Below are 18132 nucleotides of genomic sequence, written 5' to 3' on the forward strand. Positions count from 1 at the left end.
AGCATTTAACCTCTGACCGGATAGGTTCAGAGTTCAGCGGTGCGGCGGCGGGAAGTGACCTTTCACCGCTCCAACACAACATGTCAGCCGGACCGGGACGGTAAACACTGCACTGTAGGGAGAAGTGCTCTAAAAGTCCATTTTAACCGAAATCTTGTACCGTCTGTAGTGATTCGTGTGCCAAGATGTTTCCCGTTCGTGTCGTACTTACAACAGTCTCCTTCCGAGGTCAAAGAAAACTCCTGCAGACTTCAAGACACTTCAGCAAGTCTTGCCTCTTGAAGACATCCCAGGTTTGGCGGTCCAATGCTTATCTGGGGCAACTGGCATCGGTCAAAAGGTCAGGAGCGGAAATCACGACTACTCACCAAAATAATGAAGCGATCGGTTAATGTAACTTAACGTTACAGTTCGGCAGAAAAAAGGTGACACACTTTTGAAGATTTGCGGAGGGGCGTGGCCGTAACGGTAACGTTAGGGGTACATTGTATTATGTACAGGTAAACAACAATAATGTGCGAGCACTGTGTTTCAACATAATATGGATGCTTTAAGTATATCATTGTTTTAGCAGGAGATGTGTAGGACCATTTATGCAACTTTAATCAAATGTATAATTTCTTAATCAAATAAAAAAAAGATCATTTCTAACGTGTCCCACTGCCCCACCTGTGCAGGTGTTTGCAGAGGTGTCACCTTTCAGCACGAGGTTTGTCAGGTGCGGCTGCAGACCGCATCGTCCACAGCAGCTACCCTGACGTACACATCCCCGACAAACAGCACCTAACGGAATTTGTGCTCAAAGACTTCGATCAGTATGGGGACAACGTTGCTATGGTACGTACATTAATTTTACAGTACAGTACGACATTGGCATTGCAATTGATCAATGCCAAACATACACATTACAATATCAGGTATCCATGGTGCCCCATGCCAAGAAGGTTACATGTTAACATCTCCTTGTGAACAGGACAGCCCAAATTATGTACTTCCTTATACCATACGACTTTGGTGGATTGAGTCTTGGCACAGAGAATCTTGTCAACATATTACTAGTATTTGAAAGTTCTGAACTGTCATCAGATGATGGAAATTAAATATTAAGCCTTATCTCTTCATGATTGGGTGATGGTTGGCGGGGTGCATGTTTTCTAATTCTTGTTTTTTTTTTAAATCTCACGATTGCTTAAACTGTATGGACAATCTACAAACTAAAGGTATTTATGCAGAAGTGTAATCTTTCCTTTTTCTGTCCACTAGGTCGACGGCCCCACTGGGCGATCCTACACCTTCTCTGAACTCAAGGACCTCATCCGGCGTCTCAGTAGCGCCCTCACACGGCTGGGCTTCAAACAGCAGGATGTGCTTGCTTTGTACTCCCCCAACCTACCCGAGTATGCCATTGTCCTGTTCGCTGTTACTGCACTCGGAGGGATTGTAACCACTGTGAATCCTCTGTATACCGTAGGTAAGAGGGTGAGGGATATTGAAATATGCATATGTAGGCATATCAAGGCTGAAATGATAAGGAGTTTTCTTAAGTGAGATCTCAACAAAATTGCTGTGCATTTCGAACTGTTGACAATAATAATTGTTACTTTTATAATGGTTGTTCTTAGGTGAACTGACCAACCAAGTGACACACTCCGGGGCCCAGTACATCGTTACCATTGCTGACTTTGCAGAAAACGCCAGAAAAGCAAAGTCCAACTGTCCTAATGTCAAGGTAAGTGTTCCCTACTCATGCAGATCAATCCATGATTTCTGGTGACATTTATCCACATTGTGATCATGGCACAAATATCTGCACTGTACAAAGTACTGATGAGATCTCCTAACCCTGGCAAATTGTACTGACTTGGAATAGTATTGCTTGCTTGGTATAAAATTTTCCAGACTTAATTCTATATGTTTCCTTGTCTGATTATCTGCTTAACATATTCTATTACTTTATATGCATGTAATTGGTGGTGCTCCTGCAGGGCTACAATGTATTTATTTACCTTTGTATTTCTTTGTTTGATCATTTATTTGGTTTCTTGCCATGTTCTGTTGCACATTTGAAGGACATCTATATAATTGGGGGTACAGCCGAGGGCTGTAAGCCTCTCTCTGACCTGCTGGCTGACGATGGGTCAGCGATGCCGTCTGACGTGAAGATTGACCCTCATGAGGACATCGCGATGCTGCCCTACTCCAGCGGCACCACCGGACTGCCAAAGGGCGTCATGCTCACACACTACAGCATCATCGCCAACCTCTGCCAGAATCTGTACATTATGTTTTTATTGTTTTTCTGTCATTTTTATTTATGTGTCTTATATGTTGTGGTGGAGACAACAAGCAGAAGCAAACAATCATCTGTAAAAGAAATAGGTGTGCCAAATGAAACCAAAAACAAATACCATGATAAAAGAATGTACATGTGTAATAGAACAAAGCAATGAAAACTATAATAAAGAATGCAATGTAGTTGATGTGAACTGAAATCTTCATAAGTGTCTATACTCAGACAGAACTTCCTTCCTAATCTCTGCCCCATGCAGGGTAAAGGGAGTCATGCTGCTGGACCGAGAGGAGGAATGTCTGATCGGACAGCTGCCATTTTTCCACATCTACGGGCTGGTGGTCATTCTGTTCAACTGTCTCATGCAGGGGGTCAGGTTGGTCACTGTACCGCGCTTCGAGCCAGAGTCCTTCCTGGCATGTGTCCAAAACTACAAGGTGGGTGAGACAAAAATGTGCACACACATGCATCTTCAGAGGAAAGTCTGAAGTTTTTAAGTCACTTCATATAGAGGTTGGTAATATAGAGGTATTTCTTGATTGGGATCATTGAATGTTAAGCACACATTTTTAACTTCTTCATTGAAGCATTCTTCCTGTTCCCCCAGGTGACCAGGATCCTGACTGTTCCCCCCGTGGCTGTGTTCCTGGCTAAACACCCCATAGTGGACAACTACGACCTCTCGCTGATCAAGGAGGTGTTCTGTGGTGCCGCTCCCATGGGAACAGAGATCACCATGGCACTGATGGACAGACTCAAGATACCCAATCACAGGCAAGGTGGGTGTCATGGAGGTGAACTTGTTGCAGAAATCCTCAATGGGTGCCACTGTCAAACAATTTTGGTTGTTGAGTATGACAGCCTTCTGGGGACCACAAAAAAAAGTGGTTACTGGTTGGATAAGACAACCAACAGAGCATTATATCATAGTATGTAGAATTGGAAAGGAATTTTAATTTGGCTTCTGACTGCAGTTGGTTGGCTGTACCAGGTGGTATTCTATTGCCCCTTCTACTGCTAGTATGTCAGCAGCCTTGTGTTTGTTTCAGGTTATGGCCTAACAGAGACAAGCCCCATTGTCACCATTGGAAGAGAAGGAGTCTTTGTCCCTGGGTCTTTTGGAGTCCTCGTTCCCAACACAAAGGCCAAGGTGATTATTGAGACACACTTTCAAACAATGCTGATACAATTGCTAGTCAACTGTAATTGAATTTTGGCTGCAATTTGCTTTTGAGAACTTAATGTGAAGAGGGGAAGCTACACAGTACATACAGCTGTGTTCACTGTGTTATCCTGTAACCACTGTCCATGACAGGTGATTGACACCGAGACAGGAGAAGCGGTGGGACCTGGAGAGGATGGAGAACTGTGTGTGCTGGGTCCACAGGTCATGAAGGGTTACTACAACAATCCTGAGGCTACAGCCAACACCATAGACCCAGACGGGTGGCTACGTACAGGTGGGTGGAGCACTGATTTATTCCTGCACTTTTCTTTTAAAAAGTTGTTTCAAAGTTGTTTTCTAACTTTCTATAAAGCACTTAAGTGTAATATGTCCTCATTTCTCCTCGACAATTTTAGTAAACCTCTAGTTTAACATAATAACAGTCAATTTTTTCATCAAGATGTGTTTGATTTCAGCTGCCTTCATCACGAAGAACTGAAATCTGATGAAGGCAGCGGATAGCAGCTGAAACATTGGTGATGAGGAAATCTACTGTGGTTTGTGTTGAAAACAACTTAACTTGCAAATGGCTCGCCAGCCTGATGAAGATTTGCAGATCTCCTTGACAATGTCTCGGAATGTGTGGTGATATGATATAATGTCCTTGTTACCACAGTCAAGGATGTGATGTTTTCACCAGAACTTGTTTGCTTGCCTCTTCACAAAACAGGATAAGTCAAAAAGTTATGAATAGATTCTTATGATCTTTTTTAAGGTAAGGCCTTGACATTAGAAAAATTCATCATGAACAGATAGGGCATTTTGCAAAGTATCATCCAAATCCATTAATTTTAGAAGGACTTTTCAGCATTGTGTGATAGGGCCAGTTTCTGTATCATTTATTTATTGGTAGTGTTCTCATTGTAGACATTTGTAGTGGTGTATAATCTTATGGTTGACTTAATTGACTTTGTACAGGCGACATTGTTCGCTACGATGAAGACGGGAACTTCTACGCCGTGGACAGGGTGAAGGAACTCATCAAGTACAAGGGTTTCCAGGTACAACACAGATAAACACGGCTCTCACGCAGCTCCCCAGGTGCAGTCTGGGGGACAGGAGATATCACATAACCTTCACGGGGAGGTCCCTATACTGTGGAATTTCCAAATCGTGTGTTACGTGTGATGGTGATGGATTCAAGTCATTCCAGGCCAATGTCAGTTTTTCAGAGTCATTCTTGTAAAGTTCTATGCATGTTTTATATGAGAGGAAAAAATAAAAAAACTACAAGTCACTAGTAAGTCATTGTAGTTATTAGCAAGGCACGTCACTGTAGAAGTCACTAGTAACTTAAGTCATTGTAGATATTAGCTAGGCTATGAAGTTGTACATGTAGTTTGAATGTTTTATGATACCCCCCCCTCAGGTGGCGCCGGCTGAGCTGGAAGCCGTGCTGCTGGGCCACCCTGGTGTCCAGGATGCAGCCGTCATCGGGTTACCAGACGACGTGGCAGGGGAACTTCCAAAAGCCTTCATCGTGAAAAAGTCTGACGCTGTCACAGAAAAAGACATAACAGACTTTGTCGCAGGTAATTTTCATCATTTCTTGCACTGCAGTTGTTACAGTCACATAATGATTAAGTTACAAAATGTTTCAAGACACATTAAAAATGGTAACTTTCACAAAAACTTCACTATAATACAATGCATTAGAAATATCAAAGACAGACGGAAGGTTGGTGAGGAGTCTACATTTGTTTGAGGCATGTCAGATTGCAAAGAAAGAGGGAGACAGAAGGAGATTGTCAATTTGAATACTCCCAAGTTGTTGGACACCACCTGGCCTGAGGCTGAATACTACATGTACTTTCTTCTCACACTGAGAGAGTCGCCCCTTACAAGAAGCTGCGGGGTGGAGTGGTGTTCATCGGGGAGATTCCAAAGACACCAAGTGGTAAGATCCTACGCAGGATGCTGAAGGACGTCAAGGAGTAGAAGAGAATTGTCTGCACTCATAATGCATTATGGCTTAGTATGCCTTATACAAGAGAAATGCCATGCAGGCCCCATGGAAGTCATAACATCTATTCTTTCTTCATGAGGAAAATCTGCATGTCCCACACATGCACACATGATTGTATGGTGCTTTATGATGACTTTGCCTCTAATGTTACACATCATATAATTGCAGGTAACCATTTCCAATTAGTATGAAGTACATTAAAACAGGTGCTGCGCCTTGCAGAGCAGAGCCCTGAATGATACTAGTTCCACACTTTAAATTCGAAAAGTTAATTGCTTCACTATTATACTAAGTTATACTGTCCGATATTGACAGTATAACTTGCTACTGGATGTAAAGTTTTACCTCGTTTAAAAAAGACTGATCCCCTTTGAATGAGGAGATATGTATAAACTATGTCATAGTTTATGTAGTGTAGGGAATGTTGGGCTTGCCACAGACTCCAAGTATCTGGCTACTGGTGCCTTTACAAATCTCAGGTTTTCATTGTGTGTTATTGTAGTATTTTGGATGTACCCAAACCCATTTACATGTACACATATTCTATACTTGAACCTATATTTGTCTCAAGTATCATGTAGATAACTGACAATCATGCCTTTGAGCAGCAAGAGCTCTGATTTGCCAATGATTTACATCATGTGAATAAAGACTGTTCTTCTGGTACACAATTTTGTTGTTGGGAATTATGTATCAACAATTGATGCTGTTTTGTGTTTGGTGTTATTTTTGATATTGGATACTAGTAATGGATAGTCACAGTCAACGATACATGTATGGCCCATGTAGCTGATACGAAAGAACAGCCTAACCTTAAAGCTTAATTCACCCATACTTCTTTGTCCAACCTGTCATAAAGGGATCGAGGATAGGTGGGATAAACCAGGTGTTTTCCGTTGTCCCTGGTACGTTTATTTTTATCCTTGTGCAACCTAGGAATTCTATCTCACAGAAGTCTGTCGACCAACGGCCGGGAAGAGGCGGCGCTATGCACAGATACCCTGGCGTCACATTAAGAAATCCTACAGATTGAAAGCCGTTTTTACGTTTAGATTAATAAAACTCTCAATATCTCAGCAAAAATGCTGTTAAACAGATGATGATACAAAGGTAAAATCAGTCGTGTTCAACTGAAGTTAGCCGTGGCGACTCTTGATTCAAGAGTCGCCACGGCTAAACTGAAGTGTGCCATGGTGCCTTTTTGGCGCCTAGCTAGACGTGTAACGACGCGGCTTCGCTACGGCTCTCGTCAACTATTAAAGTACACCAGGTGGGCCAATATACATTACTCTGCTCGTGTGTTGAGTCATTTACGTGCATATGTAGGTGTGACGCTCGAGGCTAACGCACACGCCGTCGTCTTTACGTTTATACCATACGAAATGACGAATGCGAGTCTACACATCACGCAAGAGCAAAGGACCTTGCATATACACATTTCTAGCAATGAAGGCCATAGGCCGGGAAGATAACGTTACTATATAAAAACATCTTGTCCTTCATACCTTCTATAAAATACAACGCATGTACTTTCTGCAAGTAGAGCTCGAGCCAGTCTACTGCCTGTACAGTTGGCTGGTACAGTGTGTGAGCAGATCTGAGAAGATGGCTTCATACGTACCTTTCGGCTGGCAGGGTCTCAGTGCTGCCCTGGCGTTCGTCAGCTCAATCAGCTCACTAGCTGTCGACACGTTCTTCGGGAAAGGCAAGAAGAAGAAATTGCCGGCGGGGCCTCCTGGCTACCCGCTGATCGGCAACCTCTCGAGTCTGGGCGCAAATCCGCACCTCCAGCTCACGGAGTGGCGGAGAGAGCACGGCGACATTTACCGGATACGCATGGGGCTGCAGGACGCGGTGGTCATCAACGGGTACGACGCCATCCGAGAAGCGCTGCTGAAGAAAGCAGACAGTCTGTCTGACAGGCCGTACATGTACGTTCTTCACGAGCTTAGCTGTGGTGGGAAAGGTAAGTAACATGCATATTGCTGCCAGTATCTTCATATCAACGAACATTCTTTTGCACGTTGTGAACTTCACGTCAATGCCATTATGTGTGCCTTATCTCGTGATCTACCATCTCCCAGGCATTGGATTCGCTGGCTACAGTGACGAGTACAAGAACAGGAGGAAGGCCATGGTGTCGATCCTCAGGCGGTTCGGAATGGGAAAAGGCATAATGGAGGAAAAGATTCACGGTAAGATTCTTGTAGAAATGAAGATCTACAAGAAGATTGAAGATTCTTGTAGAAATAAATCGAGATTTATTATATAATTACTACGATCAGTGTATGTATTTAATGAAATGGTTTCATTGTTTCACTACTTCGACAAACAAGATATCCATCCTTCGACACTGGCGCTGCAGCTGGCTGTTCACCGTTATCTTGACATTTCACACATTTCCCAAAGCAACCTTCTAATTTTCTCATTGTCATTGGACAACCTGATAAGTTAAGGCACTGTAAGACCCCCAAGAGTTCAACATGCGTATTTAGCTATCCGGCCATATCTCAATGATATTGTCAATAACAAAAGCCTACGCAATTTGTCAGTCATTTACCAGATAGCTGCAGGTCTATGGCGCATTTTCAATGCCAAATTGTAGTTTAACATATGATATGATTGTCGTCATCGAACGTACATATTGCATCTGTTCTTTTGTTTTTGCACACCGTGTGTTTGCGCCAGGAACTTTGCACACTCCTTGCTTGCGTTTCTCTCAGATTGGTACATTTAGCAAAGTATAGTAGGCTTTTGAAACTAACTTCCAAGTTAGTTTCCTTTAAAAGCAATTTACTACATTTCTCAGAGGAAGTGCTGGAATTGAAGAAAAACTTCGCACGGCAGGCGGCCAGCGGCGAGGCGTTTGACCCTTCTCATCTGCTGGGCTGCTCGGTGCTGAACGTCATCTGCTCCATGATCCTGGGGGCGCGGTTTGAGCAGGACGACCCGCTGTTCCACCGCCTGGTGGCGCTCATGGACCGTACCGTGGCCGCCATGGGACCCAGTCAGGTACACATGGCCCATCCTCACTTCGAAATTCAATATCACCGAAGAGTACTTAGAAATGAAAGTTCATCTTTGTTTTGTTGATAACAAGACTACCTGCCTCTCGACAGTTCTCTCACTCTCTGGTGGAAACTTCTCCTTGTTCGTCTCTCGTCGTTAAGAACTTTATTGATCATCTGTTGAATTTTCTTACTATATCAAATGAGCAGATCCTGAACGTGTTTCCATGGCTGCGATTTCTGCCTGGCATGGGACAGACCGGAAGTGACGTCTTCAGGTGCGCTGAGGAGATCCGGGAGTTCCTGTCCGGAGTCATCCGGGAGCAGAGGAGCCAGCTCAACAACAACGATGACGTCAGCTTCGTGCAGAGTCTGGAGGCAGCTCTGAAGGAGGACGACCAGGTCACCATGATCATGCAAGGTGTGTCTGATTCGGCATTTAAGAAACGTGATGAAAAAAAATGTTATACCGCAGCAGACACTGCAATAATCATGAGCTGTCGGAAAATGAAAGCGGAAAGAGAAGGTGGTCTAGAGTCAAAGTCCACAGATGTATTCCAAGAAAGTCTTACATCGTAAGGCTTTCGACTTGCTTGGATTAAAAAAAAGTAGTCTGGTAGTGATTGAAAAGAGCTTTCCTGATCGATGTCCGTCGGATGTACATGGTTTGACTGAAACATCCAAATGTTGGATACGGAAGATATTGGTGACTTATAGCATAGCAGGCCTAGGGTTTGCAATGGTCATTAGTAAATATCCCCAACATATATAATTCGTTTTACTGAAAGCGAGATTTTCCCAGATCTGTTCATAGGCGGCGCCGAGACGACCACCACCTCGCTGCGCTGGGCCCTGCTGTACCTAGCCCTCCACCCCGAGGTGCAAGAGAACATGCAGACCGAGCTGGACCGGGAGGTTGGGCGGGAGAGGAGGCCATCCCTCACCGACAAGCCGCGCCTGCCCTACACGGAGGCCGCCATTCTGGAGGTCCAGCGGGTCCGCACCATCGCGCCGCTGAGCATCCCGCACGCCGCCTCGCAGGACGTGGAACTCCGCGGGTACAACATCCCCGCAGGCACACAGGTGACTGTCTCTACATAGCGCATCGATATCGTCATCACCATGTGAGACTGGCTATGACTGTTAACTACCCCTAGCCTAACTTGTGATTGTCAGTAAGGCCTATGGTCGTCTTAGGTTTGCGACATGCATATGGCCAGCCCTGGATGTGTGGTAAGCTGTGATGGGAAAGACTGTCCCTTTCGATGGTTGAGTCTGCTTAAGTCACGGTGCTGAAATCCTGCGTCAAAAATAATCGTCCGATGAACGTGACTGGTCCCTGAGTGTGATGTGATGTTGTGTTATGTTTGCAGGTGTTGGTGAACCTGTGGTCCGTCCACATGGACCCGGCACACTGGCCCGATCCGGACAGGTTCGACCCCACCAGATTCCTGAATGAGCAGGGGAAGGTCGTCAGGCCTGAACAGTTCCTTCCCTTCTCCATCGGTATGTTTGCGTATTCACGTTATGTACACTAGCATGCACGGCATATATATGTATGGCTATCTGTAGTTTCCACCACACTTGTACTCCTTAATTAGTTAACGCACATGACAATACAGTGAAAATTGACCAGACGGGAAGAATAAGTGTCCACACCATGGGTTGGTTAGAGAAGACTCGATGTGGACCCGGCATTTGGTTACTAGTATACGTAGTTTCTGATGTTCTCCGGAACAGAGCAGGCAGGGCCTAGCCTTAGTGTTAGCGTTTCTAGCTTTCGTCCGTGGGGAGCGGACGAAAGCTAAAAAGGTTGACACTCAGGGTAGGCAGGGCCTATAGCTACAACCAAACAATTAACCAAAGTATTGACCAAGGAACGCATTCTTTCATGATATGTCTGTTGCATTTTGGTCACTATCCACAGGTCGCCGACAGTGCCCGGGAGAGCAACTGGCCAGAACCGAGCTATTCCTCTTCCTCACCACTTTGCTGCAGCACTTCACGTTCGAGCTGCCAGAGGGCGCACCGCCCAGCACCGAAGGCGTCATGGGTATATCCCTGTCGCCGACGCCTTACAAAATCTGTGTTCGCCCACGTGAATAGGATAACTGTGAGGCGATGCATGTCACAAACAAAACGAAGATATGTATCCAAAATATCCCGTCTGCATATGTCCACACACCTGTGTTTTACTTTTACTTTTCTCGACGCCCCTGTTCCCAGTGTAGTGCTATCAACAACTCAACATTGAACTTTCAACGTATCATATCGGTATCACGCTGAAAATTGGAACTGTAGTCCGGTGTATACGTGTAGACTGTTGGTAATATAACTATATATATGAATGTAGGATATCGATATGCGATATTGGACATGCGGTGAGATGATTTATTGCAGGTTATCAAATACAAGATACAAAAAAAAGTATTCGGTCTATTTCAATTCTTTAAACATGTATACCGTGAACACATTAGACGCACCGATGGTTTTCCACAACCGCATGAACGATTCCGTCACACCATCTCATGAACAACTGACACAACTTTTGACTCAAGTGACACAAGTCGACTTGCTGGGCACCTTGAATTTTTAAACGTTTATATAACACATGTACAAAACACAAATTCTGTTTTGATCTCGTACTACAAACCACCTGTCAACTGAAAACATTGGGTCGCGATTCAAGAGAAAGACAGATTATAATCTTCAAGCAGACCATACGGTGACAAGGCAGTATCCATTGGCCAGAGGAGTGTCCACTAGCCATCGGAGTGTCCACTGGCCATCGTATGATCTGCTTGGAGATTATCATCTGTACCAGATATAGGGGAATACAGCAGAGCCGGGCTTGGCTGGTGGTGTACAGATTTGACCACCGTCGGATGCAAATCTATGTCCGGCTAGATCCTCTGGTAAATAATTACATTTATCATTAAATTAGGATCTTATTTGTATAACCAAAGAGAACAAGGAAGGCAATAAAAATCGAGGAAGATTCCCTGAGGGCTACGAGTGGGGAGTGGGGAAGATCCCCGGAGGGCTACGAGTGGGGGTGGGGAAGATTCCCGGAGGGCTACGAGTGGGGGTGGGGAAGATTCCCGGAGGGCTACGAGTTATGCCACACGACCACACTCAAAACCCAAAGAGGTTTCATTTAACCTGTCGAAAAAGACACCCACCATCCCCAAAAGGGAAATGTAATATCCCAGTAACCTTTGACCTGACCAAAATGGCGGAAAGCACACGTGAAGAAAAATCTTCCTCGGTAGATCTCGGATTTGTCGAGGAAACGGACAGTTGGAGGTTGTTGAGTCGGTTCTTTCCGAGTAAGGTAGGCGGAAAGCCAGCCTGGCTGGACCTGCTGTCCGTCCCGACGGCGTGCGAGCTGGCCTGCGGTGTCTGTGGGAAGCCCACGGTCTTCCTCCTCCAGGTGTACTCCCCGCGGACGGAGCAGGCGACGTGCTTCCACCGGACGGTGTTCGTGTTCTGCTGCCGGGACCCTGCCTGCCACACCGCCAACAGCAGCGCGTGTTTCCGCATCCACCGCAGCCAGCTGCCGCGTCAGAACGACTTCTACGACTTCGAGCCGCCGGACGAAGACACACCTCCCCCTGAAGCGGAAGTCTGGCAGGCTGAAAAGGTAGGTAATGGCAGAGGCTGTTGAACGGTACCTGTCAGAAGAATAATTTGTTTTTCGCTATTGACAGTGTGTTCCTGCGAAAAACTCCCAACTCCAACACTTACATAACCCTAACCCAGTGGTGCAAAATCAGAAATATTGATATTCAATAAGAATCATAACTCAACCGGTGAGTAGTAACGTTACCTACCGCAGTACATTTCACTTTGTGTGCAGTCGAGCCATTCCACATGAAAATTTATAATAGACCGTAAACTTGTAATCGTGATTTTGTCTTACGTCTTGGAGCTTACATGCACCACTCTGTATTGTTTGGTATGTTCTCACCACCACCTCTACTCCCCAGGTGTGGAACCTGTGCTGTGTGTGCGGCTGTGGGGGAGGGAAGGCCTGTTCCAGGTGCCACCAGGTGAGGTACTGCGGCAAGGAGCATCAGGTGTTAGACTGGAAGGCTGGACACAAGGCAGCGTGTGGGGGTAAGATGTCCGTTATTGTTTGTTAGCCCTGTGAAAGCTTCAGTCAGCTTCTTGAAGGTCCTTTCAATATACAATGTACTACATTACTAGACATGATTCAGTTCAATTTCTGCTGCTTGACCTAATATATAATATACAGAAGCCAATTTTTATACAACATGATTGTTCTCTACAGCTGAAGACAGTAGCCTCCCCACAGCCCACGTGCAGCTGCTGTTCCCAGAGTTTGACCTGGTGACTGAAGCAGAGGACTGGAGGGAGGAGACGGAGGGTGCTGGGAAGGATGAAGAGGAGAAGCTGAGGGAGTGTGAAGAGTACATGAGGCAATTGAGACAGACCCAGGTAAGTTAGTTCTAGTCACTAGTAATGTTACAAAAGGTAGTATCCAGCATATACTGTTGGGGTGGGTAGCAGTTGGCTGGTCTTCACACTGCATTTCCAGGCAGTGCTGTCCATTAACTATTCTGTTAGTTGTTCAATATCACTGCACGGACAGTACCGCCTTGCCCTAGATTTCTAGGGACTTTAGTTTTGTGCAGTACTACGTGTCCCTTTGTTCCCAGGAAGGTGCAGGAGGTTCAGGTCTGAAGGAGAAGGACCTGGAGGCAGCAGCCAGACAGGAGACGGAGGAGGACCAACAGTTCAGTGTCTTCAGGAGGAGGGTCAGGAAGGAACCGGAACAGGTGAAGATGATGATGATGGATGGTTTATTACAATGATGTATGAAGAAGACATTGCAGCCTCAGGCTGAATTATGCAACTTCTTACAGCAAGGTTGAAACATGGACCAATTAAACTGTGACTGAGTCAAACAGATCAACACACATCATAAAGTCAGACTAGAGATCTTTATTCTCTGTATGTAACTGCTTCTGATGTCTAGCTTTGTCTTCTCTCACATCTCAGGTGCTTAGATATGACCTGGGTGGGGTTCCCCTGTGGGTATCCAGACAACACGTCCCCAGTACTGAGGACATCCCAGACTGCACATGTGGGGCACCCAGGCAGTTTGAGTTCCAGGTAAGGGATGTGTCTTCTACTGTACAACAAACCTATCCCATCCATGGTAGTCTGTGTAATACAATCCGACAAACTTAAAAGTTGACAACATGATTATTGCACTGTCTAGGCATGATGTACTAAGCTATGGGAGAGAGTGATGTGAATGAGTGAGATGTAGATCATGTTGTTATAAATTAATGTCTGGTGCTGTCACAACCCCACTCCTTCAGGTGATGCCACAGCTACTGAACTACCTACAGGTGGACAGCCTCAAGGAAAGCATTGACTGGGGCACCTTAGCTGTCTACACGTGTGTGAACAGCTGTGATGTGGGGAAAGCATACCACCCAGAGTTTCTATGGAAACAGAACTATTCTGAGACAGCATTGACTGGGGCATCTGTTTGACATAACAGATTTATATAGACAAATTACTGCTATTGTGCTTGCACCACTGTGTGGCCCTAAGGGCTATAAAATGGAGAAGGTGCTGCCCAATACATCTTCTCGTGTTGAGAGCATTTAAACTTGATTAAACTACATTTTAACTCAGCAATGCAGAAGCTCTTCTTTGGACATTGTTGCTGATCTACCCTGTCATGATGATGGAACGTCCAGTGGAAGGACTCTCCCTGCAAATTAACAGAACATCAATGGTCACAACATCTAATCATAGTGATGTACAAAATGACTAATGAACTGGTGGACATACCAACTACTAAGTATCTAATACCAGCACAGAAATGTACCAGAGTTATCCACTCAGATCTTTCCATTTATCCAGAGTGAACATGTTGTCACCAAGTACAGTAGGGGAATTTGACCTAAATAGAGAAGCTTTAACAAGTTCTTAGAAGAATGTAGAAGAAAGACACAGCACTACTCACTTGGGCGAGACTGTACCACCTGCTGGAAGTATTTTGGTGAGATGAACCCTCTCTCATCACCTGGACTCAGGATCACGTTGTTGGCAGAACGGAAAAACTGCAGCCCATCTGGAAATATAACATCAATGGAAAGTCAATCATTTATGGAAGATGTACATTACATATATAGTTATAGCATGATCCTCGTGGGAATGCTTTGCAGCCCATAGCAAGCTTGTAGCAGCTAAAGAAGGGATGGCAAGATTGGGAATGAGTGGATCCTAGATAACTACAGTGTACTGCAATTGTCCCAGAAAATATTATAAATTCTTTGAAAAGAAAACAGAAAAAACTAACATATCTTAGTCCAAAGAAGTCCCTGAAGTTTTTTTATCTCTCTTTTTTAAAGGATAAAGAAAAGCATTCTTAAAGATGATGATAGCATAAGTAGAGACAAAAAGAACAATATTGGAAAAACTTCCTCACCTCTCATGGCTGCATCAATATCAATGAAGACCAGAATTTGACATGTTCTTCTCATTCCTGGGTAGAATAGGACAAAAACAATGAAATACATTTCATTAGAAATATTAGCCGACAAATTTCAGGATACAGTTTATGACAAATTCTTGTCTGTGTGAAATTGCAGACTTAAGGTTGGAATGAATGTTGTGAAAAAAACACAGTTCTGACCACTGATGACCCCATCCTCCCCTGGTTCCCCAGGTGCAAAGTGGATGTGGTTCCTCTTCATCCTGGACAGACCCTGGGGACATAAAGTCTTTATTAGTGGAGAACTACATGCCTAACTGAATACATCCAGCAAGACTTCAAAACCAACTTAACATTCTCTGCCATCTCCTGGCTTAGACACATATACTTCCCACCAACATACATGTAGTTTAAAACCAACTTAACATTCCCTGCCATCTCCTGGCATAGACACATATACTTCCCACCAACATACATGTAGTTTAAAACCAACTTAACATTCCCTGCCATCTCCTGGCATAGACACATATACTTCCCACCAACATACATGTAGTTCAGACTAAGAGGCCAGAAGTGGTCTTACAGCCTAGCATTGAGCAGCTCGTTAGATTTTTTTACATGTCAAAACTGTAAATCAAAGGTAATGTATTGAAAGTTTGAGATCCCCTCTATTCAAGAACAACATTGATACAGCGGGTTTGATTTGTACTATTCCACCTCTCTTACTCCCTTGTGCTGTACCTGAATTCTGATCTTGTCCCAGCAGTTAAGGTAGGTTCCATGTACCACTGTCGGGGCCTTGGCAGGGTCAGTAATGGGGGTTAGTTCCAGCTCCTCTACCTGCAAATGCAAATCATGTTAAAGCTTATGGATATTCTGGTAATCAAATGTTGTGTGTTGTGAGAAGAAGTATCAACACTCTTATGATCTTTACCACAAGACCATCTTTACCAGTTCAGCAGCTGTTACATAAAACATCCGTACCTCCAGTGTGTGTCCCTGATTGGCTCTTATCTGCAGCCTCCCCGTCTCCTCCTCCTCCTGCAGAGCAAACCGTTTCTTGTCGTTGTCCTTGACCACCTGATGCACGTCGTCCACGGTGTAACGCTTGAACTGCGGGTGTCTCAAAATCTCATCTACATACAGGAAGCCACCTGGAAAAGGTAAAAAAAAGACATAAGAATTTGATCAATTCCTGAAAAAAAAACTGTACAGACAAAGATGCATAAAGCAACACTCTTGCTGAAGAAGAACCTGTATCTGACCTGGGTCTAGCTCGAAGCCCATCTTGGCAGCTCCATGTCTCAACAGGTAGGACAGTGATTTGGACAGCTTGACATTATGGCCAGCCTGAGCAGCGAGAAATATGATGGTTACATCACAACAAGAGTTCAACAGTAAAAAATCTCGAATCTGTATCTGTATCTGTATCTGTATAGCCGGTATAACCGCCTTTCGGCGTAACACACCAGCTTCGCAGGCACGCGGCGCGGCGGCAGCTGGCTATATTACACCGATCGACTTGTTACACCTAACCCTTGAACTTCTAGCTCTAGACATTGTTTAAAGCTATCTATTGACAGTGCCCCTACTGTACTTGGTGACAGTGAGTTCCACTCTGCGATAGTTCTAGGAAAGAATGAATTCTTGAACACCTCAATCCTTGGTTGATAACTCTGGTACTTGAATGCGTGGCTACATCAGAACATATATTTTTTGTAAGATCATCATGAATGATAGTGACATTGACATATGGTGACATGAAGGAGGTATGACTGGAACCTGTGGGCAACATGAATGGTCCTACAGTGTACATGTAACGGAGGGGGCCCCGAGTTCGCCACTGTACCCCGAGTTCGCCACTTTGTGTTTCCTTTATTTTTTACGTGGAAAGGTAGAATGTTAGGGCTACTTCAATGATACTTCGAAACTAGGACAACCAAAGATTAATATGCATGTAGTATTCTGTTCAGGTCTAGTCAAGCGGAGATCTGCGTAACAACAACGGGGAGAGAGGACGCACGGCATGGGCACCACGTTTGGGTCGCGTGGCTGGCGACAGCGACCGTCTTCTATTCTCTGATTGTTTTAAATCGAAAAAATGGTTCTGGAAACTAGATATTATATGAAAAGACTTCTTAAAGATAACAAGAAACTGCAAAATAAAGATGGATGGGAAAGTCTCCCGTCTTGTGCATGTTTGAACCAGTTATTTCGGTAATGTTGTGGAAGTTTTTTTGGCGTCGAACGCCTGACTTATCGATCGAACGTGCTCTCATTTCGGGTGGTTCAAATTTCCGACGTTGAAGAATGGAGACATGAAAAGGTAAGATCTCGTTACATTATCTATAAATAGTCTGACAAATCGAGTCTATAGACACAAGAGAATGATATGTAGGATATAATATCCATAGAGTTACATTTCATGAGAGAAACCTCTCCTTTTACCGCCGCTGCCGTATTATCGGTGCGGCTGCTCTCTCCCCTAAACTTGTAAACTTCTCATAGTCCAATGTGTTCAGCTACGTGGCTACCGGCTGAGTTTGGGAGGTCTTACATCGTGGTAAACAATATTAAACCTTTATTACCGTAAATGTCCGAATGAAGTACGCACTTTTAAAAACTTTTCAAAATACAAGAAGTGTCTCAGGCCGCCGCCAAAGTCGGGGTGCTTAACCTTATTTGAGGTTTTCCCCGACAGATCCAACAACTACCGACGAATATAGCGAAAACCGGACAAGGAGAATTGAAGCGCACGACATCGATTCGTACATAACATGTCAGATGATAATGTTGACGAGTGGAAATATAAGTTCAACTTTAATAAAGGAACGTATTCCATTTGTGTATCATCGATATTGACACGAAATTGCGGCAAAACGAGAAGACGCATGGTAAGATAATCTAGGTCACTCACGTCGCGGTGTTCGGTCATGCTAACGGGATGGTCGCCAGCCAGCCGCCGATCTCAGTTGAACCCCGGCCGAAAAGAAATACCCCCGTAATTATAAACGCAATTCTAAGAGGGTTATGAGTGGTAAGATTTAAAATGGTACCGCAAGCCGTGATTGTTCTTGATCGTCGTAACGTAGTGAATAACGTTATAACATGACAGTTGTGCTTCACCTGATGGTCAGTTCTAATGCACTTTCGGCTCTAGTGAAA

General features: G+C 44.5%; 4 protein-coding genes across 5 annotated transcripts in view; 3 read left to right on the plus strand and 1 right to left on the minus strand.

Moving 5' to 3' along the window:
• Positions 1-16: 16 nt before the first annotated feature.
• LOC109483777 (probable 4-coumarate--CoA ligase 3) lies at positions 17-6126 on the plus strand. Of its 2 annotated transcripts, none has more exons than XM_019786871.1 (12): positions 17-340; positions 678-837; positions 1264-1471; positions 1623-1729; positions 2070-2275; positions 2550-2727; positions 2898-3069; positions 3340-3440; positions 3606-3750; positions 4434-4516; positions 4885-5047; positions 5341-6126. In XM_019786871.1, the coding sequence occupies exons 1-12, from the start codon at positions 186-188 to the stop codon at positions 5451-5453; spliced, it is 1791 nt and encodes a 596-aa protein (XP_019642430.1). In that variant the 5' UTR covers positions 17-185; the 3' UTR covers positions 5454-6126. The 2 variants fall into 2 exon arrangements, with proteins under 2 accessions (XP_019642430.1, XP_019642431.1); XM_019786872.1 differs by having other exon boundaries at positions 4885-5042; positions 5336-6126.
• Positions 6127-7035: 909 nt separating this feature from the next.
• LOC109483778 (cytochrome P450 2J6-like) lies at positions 7036-10900 on the plus strand. The gene is made up of 7 exons (XM_019786873.1): positions 7036-7447; positions 7566-7676; positions 8291-8493; positions 8700-8910; positions 9292-9572; positions 9863-9995; positions 10417-10900. Exons 1-7 carry the CDS (start codon positions 7087-7089, stop codon positions 10593-10595), a joined length of 1479 nt encoding a protein of 492 aa, XP_019642432.1. The 5' UTR covers positions 7036-7086; the 3' UTR covers positions 10596-10900.
• A 794-nt stretch (positions 10901-11694) lies between these two features.
• LOC109483781 (programmed cell death protein 2-like) lies at positions 11695-14128 on the plus strand. The gene is made up of 6 exons (XM_019786876.1): positions 11695-12132; positions 12479-12608; positions 12784-12950; positions 13172-13291; positions 13515-13628; positions 13841-14128. The coding sequence occupies exons 1-6, from the start codon at positions 11722-11724 to the stop codon at positions 14015-14017; spliced, it is 1119 nt and encodes a 372-aa protein (XP_019642435.1). The 5' UTR covers positions 11695-11721; the 3' UTR covers positions 14018-14128.
• Positions 14064-18132, minus strand: part of LOC109483782 (tRNA 2'-phosphotransferase 1-like) — a 7616-nt gene continuing 3547 nt past the window's right edge. Inside the window, exons 2-8 of the mRNA XM_019786878.1 lie at positions 16233-16317; positions 15952-16121; positions 15709-15807; positions 15169-15241; positions 14962-15018; positions 14497-14604; positions 14064-14241 (exon numbers count right to left, since the gene is read on the minus strand). Coding sequence (XP_019642437.1) covers positions 14207-14241; positions 14497-14604; positions 14962-15018; positions 15169-15241; positions 15709-15807; positions 15952-16121; positions 16233-16317 — 627 coding nt within the window. The 3' untranslated portion in view covers positions 14064-14206. The remainder of the gene's footprint in view (positions 14242-14496; positions 14605-14961; positions 15019-15168; positions 15242-15708; positions 15808-15951; positions 16122-16232; positions 16318-18132) is intronic.

This window comes from Branchiostoma belcheri, unplaced genomic scaffold (genome assembly GCF_001625305.1).
Source record: "Branchiostoma belcheri isolate BF01 breed outbred unplaced genomic scaffold, Haploidv18h27 scaffold66, whole genome shotgun sequence".
Lineage (NCBI taxonomy): Eukaryota > Metazoa > Chordata > Leptocardii > Amphioxiformes > Branchiostomatidae > Branchiostoma > Branchiostoma belcheri.

What these genes read in the sequence shown, in the direction of transcription:
- LOC109483777 (XM_019786871.1), top strand. Translation starts at nt 186, where the DNA reads ATGTTTCCCGTTCGTGTCGTACTTACAACAGTCTCCTTCCGAGGTCAA. An exon ending in TTCCCAACACAAAGGCCAAG is followed by an intron (nt 3,441 to 3,605) that starts GTGATTATTGAG and finishes TGTCCATGACAG; the next exon opens with GTGATTGACACCGAGACAGG. An exon ending in CATAACAGACTTTGTCGCAG is followed by an intron (nt 5,048 to 5,340) that starts GTAATTTTCATC and finishes CTTCTCACACTG; the next exon opens with AGAGAGTCGCCCCTTACAAG.
- LOC109483778 (XM_019786873.1), top strand. Translation starts at nt 7,087, where the DNA reads ATGGCTTCATACGTACCTTTCGGCTGGCAGGGTCTCAGTGCTGCCCTG. An exon ending in AATGGAGGAAAAGATTCACG is followed by an intron (nt 7,677 to 8,290) that starts GTAAGATTCTTG and finishes TACATTTCTCAG; the next exon opens with AGGAAGTGCTGGAATTGAAG. An exon ending in CCGCCATGGGACCCAGTCAG is followed by an intron (nt 8,494 to 8,699) that starts GTACACATGGCC and finishes TCAAATGAGCAG; the next exon opens with ATCCTGAACGTGTTTCCATG.
- LOC109483781 (XM_019786876.1), top strand. Translation starts at nt 11,722, where the DNA reads ATGGCGGAAAGCACACGTGAAGAAAAATCTTCCTCGGTAGATCTCGGA. An exon ending in GGCAATTGAGACAGACCCAG is followed by an intron (nt 12,951 to 13,171) that starts GTAAGTTAGTTC and finishes CTTTGTTCCCAG; the next exon opens with GAAGGTGCAGGAGGTTCAGG. An exon ending in CCAGGCAGTTTGAGTTCCAG is followed by an intron (nt 13,629 to 13,840) that starts GTAAGGGATGTG and finishes CCACTCCTTCAG; the next exon opens with GTGATGCCACAGCTACTGAA.